The sequence below is a fragment of the Schistocerca gregaria genome, chromosome 1 (genome assembly GCF_023897955.1).
Source record: "Schistocerca gregaria isolate iqSchGreg1 chromosome 1, iqSchGreg1.2, whole genome shotgun sequence".
Classification (NCBI taxonomy): Eukaryota; Metazoa; Arthropoda; class Insecta; order Orthoptera; family Acrididae; genus Schistocerca; species Schistocerca gregaria.
Genome location: NC_064920.1, coordinates 377,083,579 through 377,100,162, shown reverse-complemented (window position 1 = coordinate 377,100,162; position 16,584 = coordinate 377,083,579). Strand labels below are relative to the sequence as shown.

The 16,584-nt window shown below is 40.2% G+C and overlaps 1 protein-coding gene across 9 annotated transcripts in view; it reads left to right on the top strand.

Annotated features, from left to right (window-relative positions):
• LOC126347783 (luciferin 4-monooxygenase) overlaps positions 1-16,584 on the top strand; it is a 227,067-nt gene that overhangs the window by 193,992 nt on the left and 16,491 nt on the right. For all 9 annotated transcript variants that reach the window (XR_007565168.1, XR_007565169.1, XR_007565170.1 and 6 more), the window contains one exon: positions 15,495-15,660. Coding sequence is in view for 6 of the 9 variants with exons in the window: in XM_050002304.1 (XP_049858261.1) it covers positions 15,495-15,660 (166 nt within the window). In the remaining 3 variants the exon portion in view is untranslated. The remainder of the gene's footprint in view (positions 1-15,494; positions 15,661-16,584) is intronic.

Here is a 16,584-nt window from a genome sequence, read left to right as displayed (position 1 = left end):
CGCACCGCCACTTCCCAGCAAATTAGGGACACTGTTGCTCCTGGGGTATCGGTGAGGACCATTCGCAACCGTCTCCATGAAGCTGAGCTACAGTCCCGCACACCGTTAGGCCGTCTTCCGCTCACGCCCCAACATCGTGCAGCCCGCCTCCAGTGGTGTCGCGACAGGTGTGAATGGAGGGATGAATGGAGACGTGTCGTCTTCAGCGATGAGAGTCGCTTCTGCCTTGGTGCCAATGATGGTCGTATGCGTGTTTGGCACCGTGCAGGTGAGCGCCACAATCAGGACTGCATACGACCGAGGCACACAGGGCCAACACCCGGCATCATGGTGTGGGTAGCGATCTCCTACACTGGCCGTACACCTCTGGTGATCGTCGAGGGGACACTGAATAGTGCACGGTACATCCAAACCGTCATCGAACCCATCGTTCTACCATTCCTAGACCGGCAAGGGAACTTGCTGTTCCAACAGGACAATGCACGTCCGCATGTATCCCGTGCCACCCAACGTGCTCTAGAAGGTGTAAGTCAACTACCCTGGCCAGCAAGATCTCCAGATCTGTCCCCCATTGAGCATGTTTGGGACTGGATGAAGTGTCGTCTCACACGGTCTGCACGTCCAGCACGAACGCTGGTCCAACTGAGGCGCCAGGTGGAAATGGCATGGCAAACCGTTCCACAGGACTACATCCAGCATCTCTACGATCGTCTCCATGGGAGAATAGCAGCCTGCATTGCTGCGAAAGGTGGATATACACTGTACTAGTGCCGACATTGCGCATGCTCTGTTGCCTGTGTCTATGTGCCTGTGGTTCTTTCAGTGTGATCATGTGATGTATTTGACCCTAGGAATGTATCAATAAAGTTTCCCCTTCCTGGGACAATGAATTCACGGTGTTCTTATTTCAATTTCCAGGAGTGTATTTAAGGTATTGTAGTTATGCAAGTCGGCATTTGTCTGAATATCTGCAAACTGGGCCCTAACATATAAAACAGATTTGTATATATATATATATATATATATATATATATATATATATATATATATATATATATATATATATATATATATAAGGAACATATTGTTAGAACTTTAAGTTTGTTGAATAAGGATTTGCATTGTGTCTGTGGAAGACTGTGTGTTATGGTTTGGATAGCCCTCTTTTGTGACAGAAAGATTTGTTTTAGACAGCAAGTGGGGAAACCCCAAAATATTATTCCGTATGTTGCAAGATACTGAAAATAGTCAAAATATGCCATCCTGGCATCCTCTGCAGTACAAATATTTGTAATAATTCTAGGAGCTAAACAGGTTGAGTTAAGTTTCTGCACAAGTTTCATTACATGGTCATTAAAATCAAGATTCTCATCTCCATGAATCCCCGCCAATTTTATTGATGCCTCTCTGTCTTTGGCCTTGTTACTCAACAACAGATGAAGCTTTACATTTTGACATATTTTCCCAAACTGCATATAATTTCTTTTGTTTGCATTTAATGTCAACCGGTTTGCATTGAACAAAGTGTGGACATTCTTTATTACTTGATCAGTAGTTGTTTGAAGCATTTGCTTTGGTGCACCTATTATTATGTTAGGGTCTTCTGCGAATAGTATAGCCTTTGCTGCCCCCCTGAGGCGTTACTGTCATTTATGTAGACAAGGAATAAAAAGGGACCTAAAATACTGCCTTGTGGCACTCCTATTTCCACTTCACTCTCTCTCTCTCTCTCTCTCTCTCTCTCTCTCTCTCTTCCATCTGATACTAAATTTATTTTGTGGTTGGAGCAATCTGACATCAGTCCTACAATCTATATTCTGTTTTGTAGATGTGATTCAAACCATGTCCATTATAATTATCTGGGCTGTTATGCTGCGGTCAGTTGATGAATATTGTCTCAATTCCCAACGTTTCGTCTCCAACTGCGGGAGACATCTTCAAGGGAGTCCGTAGGTCGATGGAAGGTCCAGCACACCCACTGGTTCACTACTGACTGCCGCTAAATTCCGTGTCCACGCGTTCCCGTTCCGCGGTGTGATGTCACGTGTTTTGACAACGTCAGTGCAATTGGCCGCTGTCCGTCGCCATCAATCGGTGTTGCCATCACCCAGTAGTGGACAGGTGGTACACATCCTCTTTAACACCAGCATCCATATACCATTTAATTTCGTGCCCTCCTCCTTTTGGTTGAAATTATTTGGGTGTTTAGCGATTTCGATTGCCTGCCTGTAGAGCCTTTCGTAATATCCGCTTGTGTCCGCTAGTACTTGCGTCTCCTCGAAACGAATATTGTGGTTCCCTGGCTGGAAAGCATGCTCCACAACAGCTGATCATTCCATTTCTCCTTTTCTACAATTTCCCTTGTGCTCTTCCAAGCGTTCAGAAACAGTTCTTTTAGTGGTACCCACATAAACATCACCACAGCTGCATGGGATCCTATACACTCCAGCTTTTTCCAATGGTTTGTGAGCGTCCTTGGGAGGCTTAAGGTATTCCTGTATCTTCCTAGTGGGCTTGTAAATGACAGTAATGTTATGCTTCATCAAGATCCTCCCTATTCTTTCCGTTACATTTTTAACGGCAGGAAAACCTTAGATTTTGCAGTAGCCTGTACGTCAGTATGATTTCTGCGTGGCTGCCTCAACACACATTTTATTTCAGTGGACGAATATCCATTCTTCATTAGTGCATTGTGGAGGTGTTTCATCTCAGTGTCGAGCAACTCAGGTTCACAAATATTTCTAGCTCTGTCTGCTAATGTCTTGATAACACCCCGCTTCTGTTGTGGGTGGTGGTTCGAATCCCGGTGCAAATAACGGTCTGTGTGCATGGGTTTGCAGTATACTGAGTGGCCCAAACTACCATTTTTGTTTCTAAAAACAAGCACATTGAGGAAATGTAATTTGCCAGCTACTTCCTCCTCCACTGTAAACTGAATTCTCGAGTTTATACTGTTCAGATGTTCGTGGATCTGGCTTAGTTCCTCCCTACCACGTCTCCACAGCACAAATGTGTCATCCACGTATCGGAACCATACATTTGGTTTTTTGCTGGCAGTACCTAAGGCCTGTTCTTCGAATTTCTCCATAAAGAAGTTTGCAATTACGGGACTTAGGGGCTTCCCATAGCCACGCCATCCGTTTGCTCATAAAACTGTTCATTCCACTTGAAGTATGTGGTGATCAACAGCCCGGATAATTATAATGGACATGATATTTCTGGCCGTGAAAGTCTACATTTTAGTGATTCAAACCAGTTTTTCCAGTCCCATGAATACGTAACACTTCCAGTTTTTCTAGAAGAATGCTACAATTGACAGTGTCAAATGCTTTTTAGAAATCTAAATTTATTTCTACTATGCTATTGTTTTTTCTATATTTTTGATTATTTGTTCAATGTAGCACATTAGTGCTGTTTCTATATTTACCTGCCTGGAAGCCGTGCTGATTTCTATATAGTAATTTAGGGTCATTTAGATAGTTGTTGATCGTATGCTTCATTAATTTTTCTATTCTTTTGGAAGGAAAGCTATTGGCTGATAGCTTCCTACCTTATGCTTGTCGCCATTTTTGAATAATGGCCTCACTTTTGACATTTTCATCCTTTCCGGAAACAATCCTTCACTAAATGATAAGTTGGTATGTATGCCAAAGGCCTTGCGATTTGTGCAACTGTCACTGTTATGATATAAATGGGTGCCTCATCTGCTCCTGCTGTCATTTTAGGTTTCAAGCTTTTTATTATTTTGAACACTTCATGTTCATCTATTGGATCTAGCCTCATGCTAAAAGCAGCTTTTAGAAATTCTGGTTTTTCTTGGTTTGTAAATTTTGAGCTTAATTAAGTTGTTACATTTATTAAATAATTGTTGATGTAATTTGGCAAATCTTGTTTTCTAATTTTGACATTTTCTGTGTTTTTGAGAATGATATCCTAGTCTTCACATCTCTTTCCTGTTTCAGTTTTCACAATATCCCATATGGCTTTTGATTTGTTATCAGACTGTCTTATTAAGTTGCCATTATTCATAAATTTTGCCTTGGCAATTATTTTTCGATACACCCTCTTCTAATTCTTGACATATTCTGTGAACTGTGGATCTGTAGCTTTTTTTTAAATTTTTAATTTAATCTTTTTAGAGTTCCACAAGAAGTTTTGATGCCAACTGTGATCCAAGAACTTGGCTTTTTATTGTGATGTGATGTGATTCTTGACAGCTTCTTTGGAAAGAACATTTTGAAATATCCCATGAAACTTGAAGAAAAAGTGTTATGTGCATCATTCATATTTGTTAGGGACAGCACTTCTGCCCAGGACTCACTATTAGGATATTTGTCAATTCTACTCAGTTTTCAGTGGAAAATTTTCTTTTATACATGAAGTACACTTTTTTTCTTGCATCGAAGGAATTTTGAGGACAAGAGCATTATGTTCTGGCAATCCCAAATCAGTATTTGTTACTTCTACTTCTGTGGATTGTGCATTTGAAAATATATTACCTATAAAACTGTTTGTATTATATGTCATTCTTGTGCATTTGTGTATGTGTGGAAACTGATTGAAGCTACATGCTAGATTTAGGAATCGATTTTTTAGCCTACTTTCATTCATAAGATTTATGTTGAAATCCTCACAGATGACTACAGTGGCACTTTCCCTAAAAAAGAATGTTAAGCAGTCTTTTTAATTGATTCAGGAACATGTCTGTATCTCCAGTAGGGGTCTGTATATTGCTATGATTATGACTTTTTCCTGTATTTCATACAACTGTATGGCTGCTGCTTCAAAATGATTTTCCACACTTAATGGTTCAGCTTTACACCTTCTTTTGTACCTGATACTTGATTTAGTAAAGATACATACACCTTCATTTTGGCATTTTTTCTAAAGTACTGACTTTCCAACTTATGTGGATGAATATTGATGCTACTTAGTTCAAAACTTCTGCACCAGTGCTCCGTGATGTACTGTGTCCTGGTGAGACACCAAAAATCCTTGAGAAGGACAGATTTCCTGCACCTCTTGGGTCATACCTGTACATTGGGCTGCACTGAGTTGTCTGTTGCTGTTATTGGTGCTGTTGCTGATGTACTTAATACTGCCATTTCTGTTGTTGTTGTTGTTCATGATGATGATGGGGGTGGGAGTGGTGGTGGTGGTGGCAGTGATGCTGTTTCTGACACTTCAAATCTTGTTTCTGCCATTTCTGCTCTGCTTTCTTGTGAACTTGGAGTGTTCTCATTTTTCTTGTTTTTGTCTAAAAAAAATATTTGGATGATGAAGAACTATAGTTCTCTTGCCATTCAAATCACTGCCCATTGTTCTTTCTATAAACACTTCATTTTTTTTTTTACATGCTTTGCTGTTGCTGATGATGGTTCTAATGCTTTTACCTCATTTTGAAGTGATTTTTTTATGGATTCTGGCAATGGTGATTCAATTATCATTTTTGTTTTGAATTTAGTTTGGTCATTTTTTATTTTCTTGGTTATCAGGATTGCCAGATATTCTTTCCCCAAGCCATTCAGGTGAAGTCCGTGTCGTGAGTGGAATCTACATCCAATATTGCTTATATAAACATATTTCATATTTTTAAAAGTCTGCAAATTTTTGCAAACTGATTGTTGGCACTTTTTATTTCCCTGTTGACACATGACCATCTTACAAGATCATAGTAATGTGGAATATTGACCATTACTACATTTGTATGCATAAGGTTTCTCAGACATTGTTTAAGATTGCGTGTAGCACTCACTATTTCATTTTTTTAGATATCATTTGCACCTCCCAGAAGTAAAACAAAGTCTTTATTGCACAGATTTTTTACCTCTGTGGATGCAGTCATTTTTTTTAGTTTTGCCAATGGGGGCTCCTGGTTTGAGTATAACACACAAATACACTCCTGGAAATTGAAATAAGAACACCGTGAATTCATTGTCCCAGGAAGGGAAAACTTTATTGACACATTCCTGGTGTCAGATACATCACATGATCACACTGACAGAACCACAGGCACATAGACACAGGCAACAGAGCATGCACAATGTCGGCACTAGTACAGTGTATATCCACCTTTCGCAGCAATGCAGGCTGCTATTCTCCCATGAAGACGATCGTAGAGATGCTGGATGTAGTCCTGTGGAACAGCTTGCCATGCCATTTCCACCTGGCGCCTCAGTTGGACCAGTGTTTGTGCTGGACGTGCAGACCGCGTGAGACGACACTTCATCCAGTCCCAAACATGCTCCATGGGGGACAGATCCGGAGATCTTGCTGGCCAGGGTAGTTGACTTTCACCTTCTAGAGCACGTTGGGTGGCAAGGGATACATGCGGACGTGCATTGTCCTGTTGGAACAGCAAGTTCCCTTGCCCACACCATGATGCCGGGTGTTGGCCCTGTGTGCCTCGGTCGTATGCAGTCCTGATTGTGGCGCTCACCTGCACGGTGCCAAACACGCATACGACCATCATTGGCACCAAGGCAGAAGCGACTCTCATCGCTGAAGACGACACGTCTCCATTCGTCCCTCCATTCACGCCTGTCGCGACACCACTGGAGGCGGGCTGCACGATGTTGGGGCGTGAGCGGAAGATGGACTAACGGTGTGCGGGACCGTAGCTCAGCTTCATGGAGACGGTTGCGAATGGTCCTCGCCGATACCCCAGGAGCAACAGTGTCCCTAATTTGCTGGGAAGTGGTGGTGCGGTTCCCTACGGCACTGCGTAGGATCCTACGGTCTTGGCGTGCATCCGTGCGTCGCTGTGGTCTGGTCCCAGGTCGATGGGCACGTGCACCTTCCACCGACCACTGGCGACAACATCGATGTACTGTGGAGACCTCACGCCCCATGTGTTGAGCAATTCGGCGGTACATCCACCCGGCCTCCCACATGCCCACTATATGCCCTCACTCTAAGTCCGTCAACTGCACATACGGTTCACATCCACGCTGTCGCGGCATGCTACCAGTGTTAAAGACTGCGATGGAGCTCCGTATGCCATGGCAAACTGGCTGACACTGACGGCGGCGGTGCACAAATGCTGCCCAGCTAGTGCCATTCGACGGCCAACACCGCGGTTCCTGGTGTGTCCGCTGTGCCGTGCGTGTGATCATTGCTTCTACAGCCCTCTCGCAGTGTCCGGAGCAAGTATGGTGGGTTTGACACACCGGTGTCAATGTGTTCTTTTTTCCATTTCCAGGAGTGTATGTTTTAGCTGTTTTTTTTTTTTTTAGCATCCTCTCAAGTTCATGACCCTGGTTGTCTGAAGGCACAAACAGTTTGCTGTTATTGGAGTTCACTCTGTGGGAATCATTTTGTATTGTTTTATTAAGCACTTTGGTACAGTTTTTGGTTGGCACATTTACATTTACCTCATTCACTCTTGTTTGCATAAAAAATTTCCTCATCCTATCTCATTCACAGTGCCTATTTGCTTTTCCCATCATTCATGTGAACTATATGTTACATTTTCACTATTGGCAGTTGAAAATACTTGAAATGTATTTTTGTGCACAAAGCTTGGCTTCATTTCACAGGTTTTCTGATTTTGCAGTTTGGTCTTGCTGTTATTGCACTTCACATTTGACCACTTTCTGTAACAGATGAACTATTTCACTCAAGTTTTAGCATGTTCAGCTCACTATTTTCTTGTTGTATTTTCAAAATATCCATTTTCAAACTACTGATTATGAACTGTAAGCTCATTATGTGTTCATTCAGTTTCATAATTTTGTCCTTACTGTTTTCACACATTTCTGTTTTACAGCAAAATTCATGTTTTTCTGGATGGACACTTGCTTAACTTTTATTCTAGCAGCCATCTTCATTGTCAGTGAAGTCTTTCATTATCTTGCGAGGAACATAATGTCACACACATGACAAACAGGGGCACATGCAGAAATTTAGCTGGGGATGGTGCTGGGGGTGAGAAGGTAATATCTGGGGACGGTGGTGAGGATGGGGTGCAAGTGGCGGTAGGTAGATGGTCGTTTTCAAGACTTATCATCCCACAAGAACTAAATTTTATTGGTAACACAAAAAACATATTATATCCCAGAAATTAACTCGTGGATATTCACTCAGTTCACTCTGTGCTCCAGATTCTGCAGGGAGTGGGAGGAGCAGGAAAAAGGGGGGGGGGGGGGGGGAGTGGTGCCCCTTGCGAATGCCTATGGTCACGGGGGGTCACTGGCCTTAACTTGTCAGAAAAGTAATGTCTGGTGTCCAAATTACTAACTACAAGAAACAGAGATGATCATGGCACATCATATCGTATCATCTCACCACATGTTGGATCCATACAACAGTGACAAATGCAGTTTGACAATGTTTGTTCTCCTCAGAGCGTTAACACGTGGATACACCCATCATGATTCTATACACAGAATTGACAAGGAACCTCATGAGTGCAAAGTTGCAAAAGGCCAATGATGTTTATGGCATTCGACGTGCCCCAACATATTGTATACCATGCAACCACAGTACTGGCTGCTAATGGCAACTGACGGCAGAACTAGAGGCATCCAACGGTAAGCACAGTAAGAGGCCATGGAGCATAGTTGAATTAAGTTGAACTACTTACACAATGAGTAACTCGTAACAGTGATACAGTGCTAGTTGTGTTGATACAAAGCAGAACATTGGCAACGATAAACAGTGCAAACATTGCATTATATCTAAAACAACAGTTGTCAAAGTTGACATTTCATCAAAAAGGAATCCAATGAATTTCACAGAGTGAGAAAGAAGTAGAAGATGAGAAATTAGCGTTTCTGCAAGATGAGTCAATGGGATGTGTGATATTGTACATGACTCGACTGTATGGACATGTACATGAGGAATACAATGATGATGATATATGCTTAACTAGTGAAAGTGATACTGAAACAGGTGTTGAGCCATGCAGTTCATTGCCCACAAATCCTATCTCTGTTAAACATAGTACAGACAATCATTGTCCAAGGAACAGATTCTAAACATAATTGTGTATATGGAACATCGTCTGCATCATATTAAAGAAACAGATTTAGAATAAGTCCCTAGCAATATGACCACATAGTGCATATGAAAAACTGTAGATATTCAAGGGGGGATAAGGCACACATGTTACAAAAACTGGCTTTTGCACATTTCAAGAATGATCGATACAATTTATAGGATGTGCATGATAGTGAGCAATTATGCTCTGCACATAAAATTGCTTGCAACATAGATTACAGTGATTTCAAGGGAAACAGTGGATTGTTGCATAACTTCAAACAGTGCTACAGAATTGGAAGACATGAGATAACGAAATTTCAAACAAAACATCAACTTGACGATGCACAGCAAACTGCAATATCAGCCTGGAAATTCTCATTTAGTAATGAATTTGTTTTCTACTGCAAGTATTTGTAATTTGAAGAGCAGATGCATATGAAAGGAACCCAGGAATTTAGAGGTACTGAGAGAGAAGTATTAAGATCAACTAACATCAATGACTTAACACATTCATATGCAATTATGCCATCTGTTAACCTGGACACTAAATTGACTGGAAAGTTGCTTATTATGTTGCAAGAAGTTGGCAGTGCTCTGACCTTATCTTTGTTTTTTGTGCTGTATGATATTGCAAGGGCATTAGGGAATATTTACATCACAGTAGCTGAAAATGGGAAAATGGGTGTAAGAGACCTACAACTATGGCACTGTCTTTGGGCAATAGCTGATCAAAACAGATTGCTTTTTCTCAATTTCTGCTCTATGTATATAAATAATATTCATTTAGAGTGAACTATCCCTCCTGAAAACTATGTGACATTGCATTTCACGCCACCTGGAACCACTGGACAAATTCAGCTCTGGGTGCTCATTTTTTTACATGCCTACAGAACTTGCTATAGCACTATCTGCTGCTAGACTTTAAGGAATAGTTATTTTTATGATAGGCCCCATGCCAGACTGTTTCACATTCAGTTGTATAACATCACATTCTATCATTTTTAATCACTGTGCTCCACCATTATGATTCTATATGCATTCTTTAAGAGTGGGTACTTAGCTGAACATCCTGCATAGTTTGTAACTCCCAAGGCGCTTGCAGTCAATCTCAATTGTGTGAACTTTTGTCATTACTGTGTCTTGCCATTTTTTATTTCATGTTCATGGTGCAAGTTAATGATTTGTTTTGAACATTTCTTGGATGTCGACATTGTCCATTTTGAAAAGTGTAATACATATATTTCTTAGAAGGTTGATCTCTGCACCTCCTGGACTCTCATTTTCTATCAACCTCCAGGGAACATGGTGAATCATTAGCAGCTAATATGTTTCCTGTCATAATTGTTAACACAACATTTTCACATGAACATTACTACAGGCAGAACTTGTGGCCTTGTACTCAAGGGGTTCTTTGTATGACTCATCCTAGAAAACAACATGGTTCTATTTGTGTATCATATGTTGTCATTTGATGCCCCATTGTTGATGTGTTTCTCTGCTATTATGTTGAAGGGAGTTAGCAACAACGGCCACTGCACTGACAGTCTGCTCCAGATATCTTCGCACTCATTGTGTGAATATTTCTCATTGGAAACAAGCCCATTTGTGGACTGAATGTGTGAGACATGGTTGTATGAGCCTGCACGAACAATGTGTCTGTTCTCTCTAGCCATTAACTGTACTGGGGCAATTTGGAGCTGGCATTTCACTAAGTATAGCCCTTCTGAACCAATTGATATCATATTTGCATGGTAGTCATGGAATTCTGACTACTGTTAGCAGCAATATTGTGGAATTATAAACCAGTTTTGATAGACCACAATCCTGCACATGCTGGTAGATCTTTCTCCTTGTTACACAAGGCACAACACAATTTTCTCACAAACAACTCATGTCCAAAAGCAATTTTTGAATGAAACAGCAGTTGCACAGTCTTCACTTATATACATTATTACATGGCATGGTTTTGCTGAAATGCTAATCACTTGCATAACAAGGCATGCAGTACACTTACGTCAACCTGACATTGTTGCCTGTCGTCTTCATGGTGTTCAAATTTTAGTGGTCAGCATTGTACATTCACAGGTAAACAACCAGATATTAGCATTTTTCATTTCAGTTATGTTGGCTAGGTAAAACATTAGGAATATTAGTCTATAATCTTTAAACACTGGAGAATCCAGGATTTAATAACAATAACAGTATGGATTACGATAGACTATTACTATTGGCCTTGGGAGAGCCAGTCCTGACAAAACTCTACCATCTGGTGAGCAAGATGTATGAGACAGAAGAAATACCCTCAGACTTCAAGAAGAATATAATAATTCCAATCCCAAAGAAAGCAGGTGTTGACAGATGTGAAAATAACCAAACTATCAGTTTAATAAGCCACAGCTGCAAAATACTAACGTGAATTATTTACAGACGAATGGAAAAACTGGTAGAAGCTGACCTCGTTGAAGATCAGTTTGGTTTCCCTAAAAATATTGGAACATGTGAGGCAATACTGACCTGATGACTTACCTTACAAGAAAGATTAACGAAAGGCAAACCTATGTTTCTAGCATTTGTAGACTTGAGAAAGCTTTTGACATTGTTGACTGGAATACTCTCAAATTCTAAAGGTGTCAGGGATAAAATACAGGGAGCGAAAGGCTATTTACAATTTGTGCAAAAACCAGATGGCAGTTATAAGAGTCGAGGGAAATGAAAGGGAAGCAGTGGTTGGGAAGGGAGTGAGACAGGGTTGTAGCCTCTCCCCGATGTTATTCAATCTGTATATTGAGCAAGCAGTGAAGGAAACAAAAGAAAAGTTCAGAGTAGGTATTAAAATCCATGGAGAAGAAATAAAAACTTTGAGGTTCCTTGTGTAATTCTGTCAGAGACAGCAAAGGACTTGGAAGAGCAGTTGAACGGAATGGATAGTGTCTTGAAAGTAGGATATAAGATGAACATCAACAAAAGCAAAATGAGGATAATGGAATGTAGTCGAATTAAGTCAGGTGATGCTGAGGGAATTAGATTACGAAATGAGACACTTAAAGTAGTAAAGGAGTTTTGCTATTTGGGGAGCAAAATAACTGATGATGGTCAAAGTAGAGAGGATATAAAATGTAGACTGGCAATGGAAAGGAAAGCGTTTCTGAAGAAGAGAAATTTGTTAACATCGAATATAGATTTATGTATCAGGAAGTCGTTTCTGAAAGTATTTGTATGGAGTGTAGCCATGTATGGAAGTGAAACATGGACGATAAATTGTTTGGACAAGAAGAGAATAGAAGCTTTCGAAATGTGGTGTTACAGAAGAATGTTGAAGATTAGATGGGTAGATCACATAACTAATGAGGAAGTATTGAATCGGATTGGGGAGACATGGGTAGGACATGTTCTGAGGCATCAAGGTATCACCAATTTAGTATTGGAGGGCAGCGTGGAGGGTAAAAATCGTAGAGGGAGACCAAGAGATGACTACACTACGCAGATTCAGAAGGATGTAGGTTGCAGTGGGTACTGGGAGATGAAGAGGCTTGCACAGGATAGAGTAGCATGGAGAGCTGCATCAAACCAGTCTCAGGACTGAAGACTACAACAACAACATTACTTACCACATAGATGTGATGTTGAGCAGCCTACAGGGACATTTAAAAATGGACTTTTGGATATTATTTCTCTATCAGACAAAGTCCTTTATCATATGAAGAAACATGCACATGCACGTGCGTCCACACACACACACACACACACACACACACACACACACACACACACACACATTGTGGCGTAACGGATTCTATGGAGTAACATGCCCCACTTCTAAATAAAGGAAACTCCAGGTAGGAATATCAACAATGTAGGAAAAGACAGATTGCTGCTTACTGTAAACATAACACACAAACCTGCAGACAGGCACAATTAAATGACACTAACACATAAGCTTGCAGCTTCAGCCTTCATCGGAAAAAGAGAAAAACATACTATTTGTTCACACAAGCAAGCACACCTCATGTACATGTGACTGCCAACTCCAGCAGTTCAGGCCTTGTTGAGCTAAGTTGCAGACAGTCACACTTACAGACACTTGCACATAAATCTTTGGCTTCAGCTTTCATTGCAAAAAGAGAAATACACACCATTCATTCACATAAGTAAGCACACTTCTAGCATACATGACCACCTGGCCCGAGCTGTCAGAGTTGGCAGTCATGTGTGGGTGAGGTGCTCTTGCTTGCGTCGATGAATGGTGTGTACATCTCTTTTTCCGATGAAGGCTGAAGCTGAAGGCTTGTGTGTAAGAGTTTTTAATTGTGCCTGTCTGCAACTTAGCGTGTGTTCTTTACAGTAAGCAGCAATCTATCTTTTCCTACATAGTTTATGTTCCACTTCTAACCACATAGGCCAACAACTAAAGATGTAGTTTAGGTAGTTGCTAAGGGTAAAACTCCCACTGCACGTACTCTCATTTGATACACATGCAGATGGATGCAAAAGGAAGGCATCTCAGTATATCAACAAGACACAATGCCGAATGTGCATCTCCACTTCCTGTGGATGCACACTGACACTTTGGTGTCATGGCTTGGTGGTACCTTGGAAGCCACAGAGCAAAAAGCACTGACGATAATGTCAAAATCAAGAAACAATTGAAAAATCATTATGAGAGCTGTCATTTGGTTGTGTACTGACGTATAATGTAAAAGGAGTACGTGAATATATGTAGTAATCTTTTATGAGCTACATAGCAAAAGAGATCTGTTTAGCCATCATTGTAACTGCAGCTGTCCATGGAAAACATTGCACATAAAATACAGAAGAGCTACCACAAAACACGTTTATGTTACTTAGTAGGTTGGTCAGATCAGAGCTCTCTTTCAGTATCCACCCACACTTCAGAAGGCAAAGAAGTCACACATCATGGTCTAGTGGCACTGCATAGCAGTCAAAAAAAGTAATTAACTTCAAGAATGACAATCACAGATTATTAATAATGGAAACCTGGTATGCACATGCATCCGGATGATGTACATAGAGTAGAACACATCATAATTAAAAACCTTCCAAGCAATAAGTATAAAAAATAGATATATGATGCATCAGTTGTTGTACGTAACATAATTTGTAAGTATAAATATTTTGACACTATTACCTCTGACATTTGCAAAAGCCATCATGCAAAACATTAAAATAAATAAATAAAATAGTACAATGCAAAGTACCCTCTGCCATGCACTTCACAGTTATTTCCAGAGTACAAATGCAGATGTAGACGGAGAGTTCACAAAGCATCAACATCAATTAATAGGAGAACATGATGGATAAGTTTCTAACTGATGATATCCCAGATATGTTTGATGAACAAAATATCAGGTGAACAAGCATATCAATGAAGCAGTGGTGCCTGTCATTTGAAGAAGAATTGTATATTTCTTTCCACACATGGGTCAGCACTGTATTGCTGATATATCAAATCTGAAGTTACCTGAAGGAGGAGGAATAGCTAGAGCTCTAAAATATGTTGTGTAGTTGTTTTATTTCAGATTTCTGTCAATATGTTAGAGTCAAGATCACATGTTGTATACAGAGACACCTGAGATCATCACACTTGAAATTTATCTGGAGAGCCACTCACCAGTCAATGCTGCCAAGCTGTGATCACAATAACATCCACAAGAAGGTGGCCATATTTGTAGGGCAGGCTGCAAGGTGACTTCTCCAGAAGCACAATATTGTGCTACTTAGAATGCCAGAAATGACACTGACATGCCATGTCAGTTTGACATTTTTCCCCCTTGTTTTCCACGTAATGGAAGTCATTGTAGTGGCATGCATAGCAACTGTCCATCCCACTGCAGACAATGCCAAACAGTTTGCATGAACATGAACACATCCACAACAGTGGTTTAGCATCAAGTCAGCATGGTGAACAAAGCTGGTTGGGCAGATATAGACACGGGGATAACATTGTAGTCATGATGTACTGGGATCTATAGCATAGATCAATACCTATTCATTGCTGCATGTGATCCTCTTCCATCTTGTGGTTTCATGCACATAACACTGGCTTGGTAGCATGCCTAGTATGAACTAAACTATCACATGTGACAAAGTTATTTCCTGGAGACCGGTTAGTATACTCTGTTTGATCTCACCAGTATAATGGTATTTTTTTCCATTTGACATCAGCTAGGGATACCGGCACTGGCATATACATTTAATTTACACTTCATCTAATGCCCCTTCACTAATGGAGAACTAGTATCTAAGAACAAACAAGATGGGGTACTGCTGGGCCTATATGTACACCACCTGTCTGAAATCTCAATTAGTTATTGCTTTTACATTGCTCTTGAACTCCTGTGGTGTTGGCTTTATTTGAACCATTCATTCTAAGTGTTACAATTTTCATAAATATTAGTGTCTATCTGTATTTCTGTTCTTTATGATACAAAATATTGCATATAGATAAATTTTTATGTTAACTGTCAGTAAGCAAAGAATAAACTATTTTATAGGTACCACCAGCAGAGCTGGAGGCTGTACTACTATCACATCCAAAAATAAAAGATGCTGCAGTTACATCAGTACCAGATGTAGAGGCTGGTGAACTTCCTATGGCATATGTTGTCAAACAGCAGGGTGTATCATTAACAGAAGAGGAGGTTATATCATTTGTAGCTGGTAAGCTGGTAACACATTTGTCATAAAATTCAGAAACCAATCTGCAGTAAAAATAAATAAATAAATAAATCTGTACTGTGGCCAGCACACAGAACATATGGATTAGCTAGAAAGGAACCTGCAGATATGGCCAGTGCCGCCTCACAACTTAACTGAGCTACAGATTTATTGCTTATCAAGTGAAGTGGTGAAGAGCTTAAAACAGTGGACTTATTTTTGGGATAAGTGGAGTTCAAATCCACAGGTTGCCACTTTGCTTTCTGTAGTCTCACACCCTAAATTATCTGCAGCACATTCTACCATTTTTTATTTATTTTTTATAAAATTGTACATGTATATTGCTGCATGGCTTGCATCTCCATTCGTAATTATTTGCCTTACATTTTAGATGTTACAATATAGTGTCCTGGAGTACTTTATTGAGGTTGTTTTTCAGTTTTTCTGCTGTTATAACCCCTCATAAATTTATGTACGGTGCCCACTATCATATTTGGATCTGTATTTATTTGACATGAAAGCTTACTCCATTGATGCATATTTATATACAATGATTTTACATTCACAGTAATATTTCATTGTAAACATACATTTGTCAACATAATAAACTTTCATGTCAAACAAATGTAGGTGCAAATACAACAGAGAGCCCCATATTTAAATTTATTGTCCATGTTTCACTTCTGTACAAGTCTACACTCCAGACAAAAACCATCAGGAATGACTTTCTAACACCAAATTTATACCGCATGCTAACAATGTCCACTTTTCCAAAAATGCTTTTCTTGCTATTTCCAATCTGCATTATATATCCTCCCAATTTCACCCATCATCAGTTACTTTGCTGCCCAATTAATCTGATTTAATTTGCCTATACTCAGTTGCTCTTGTTTTACTTGTTTAACGTTCCCCTTATAATCATTTTAA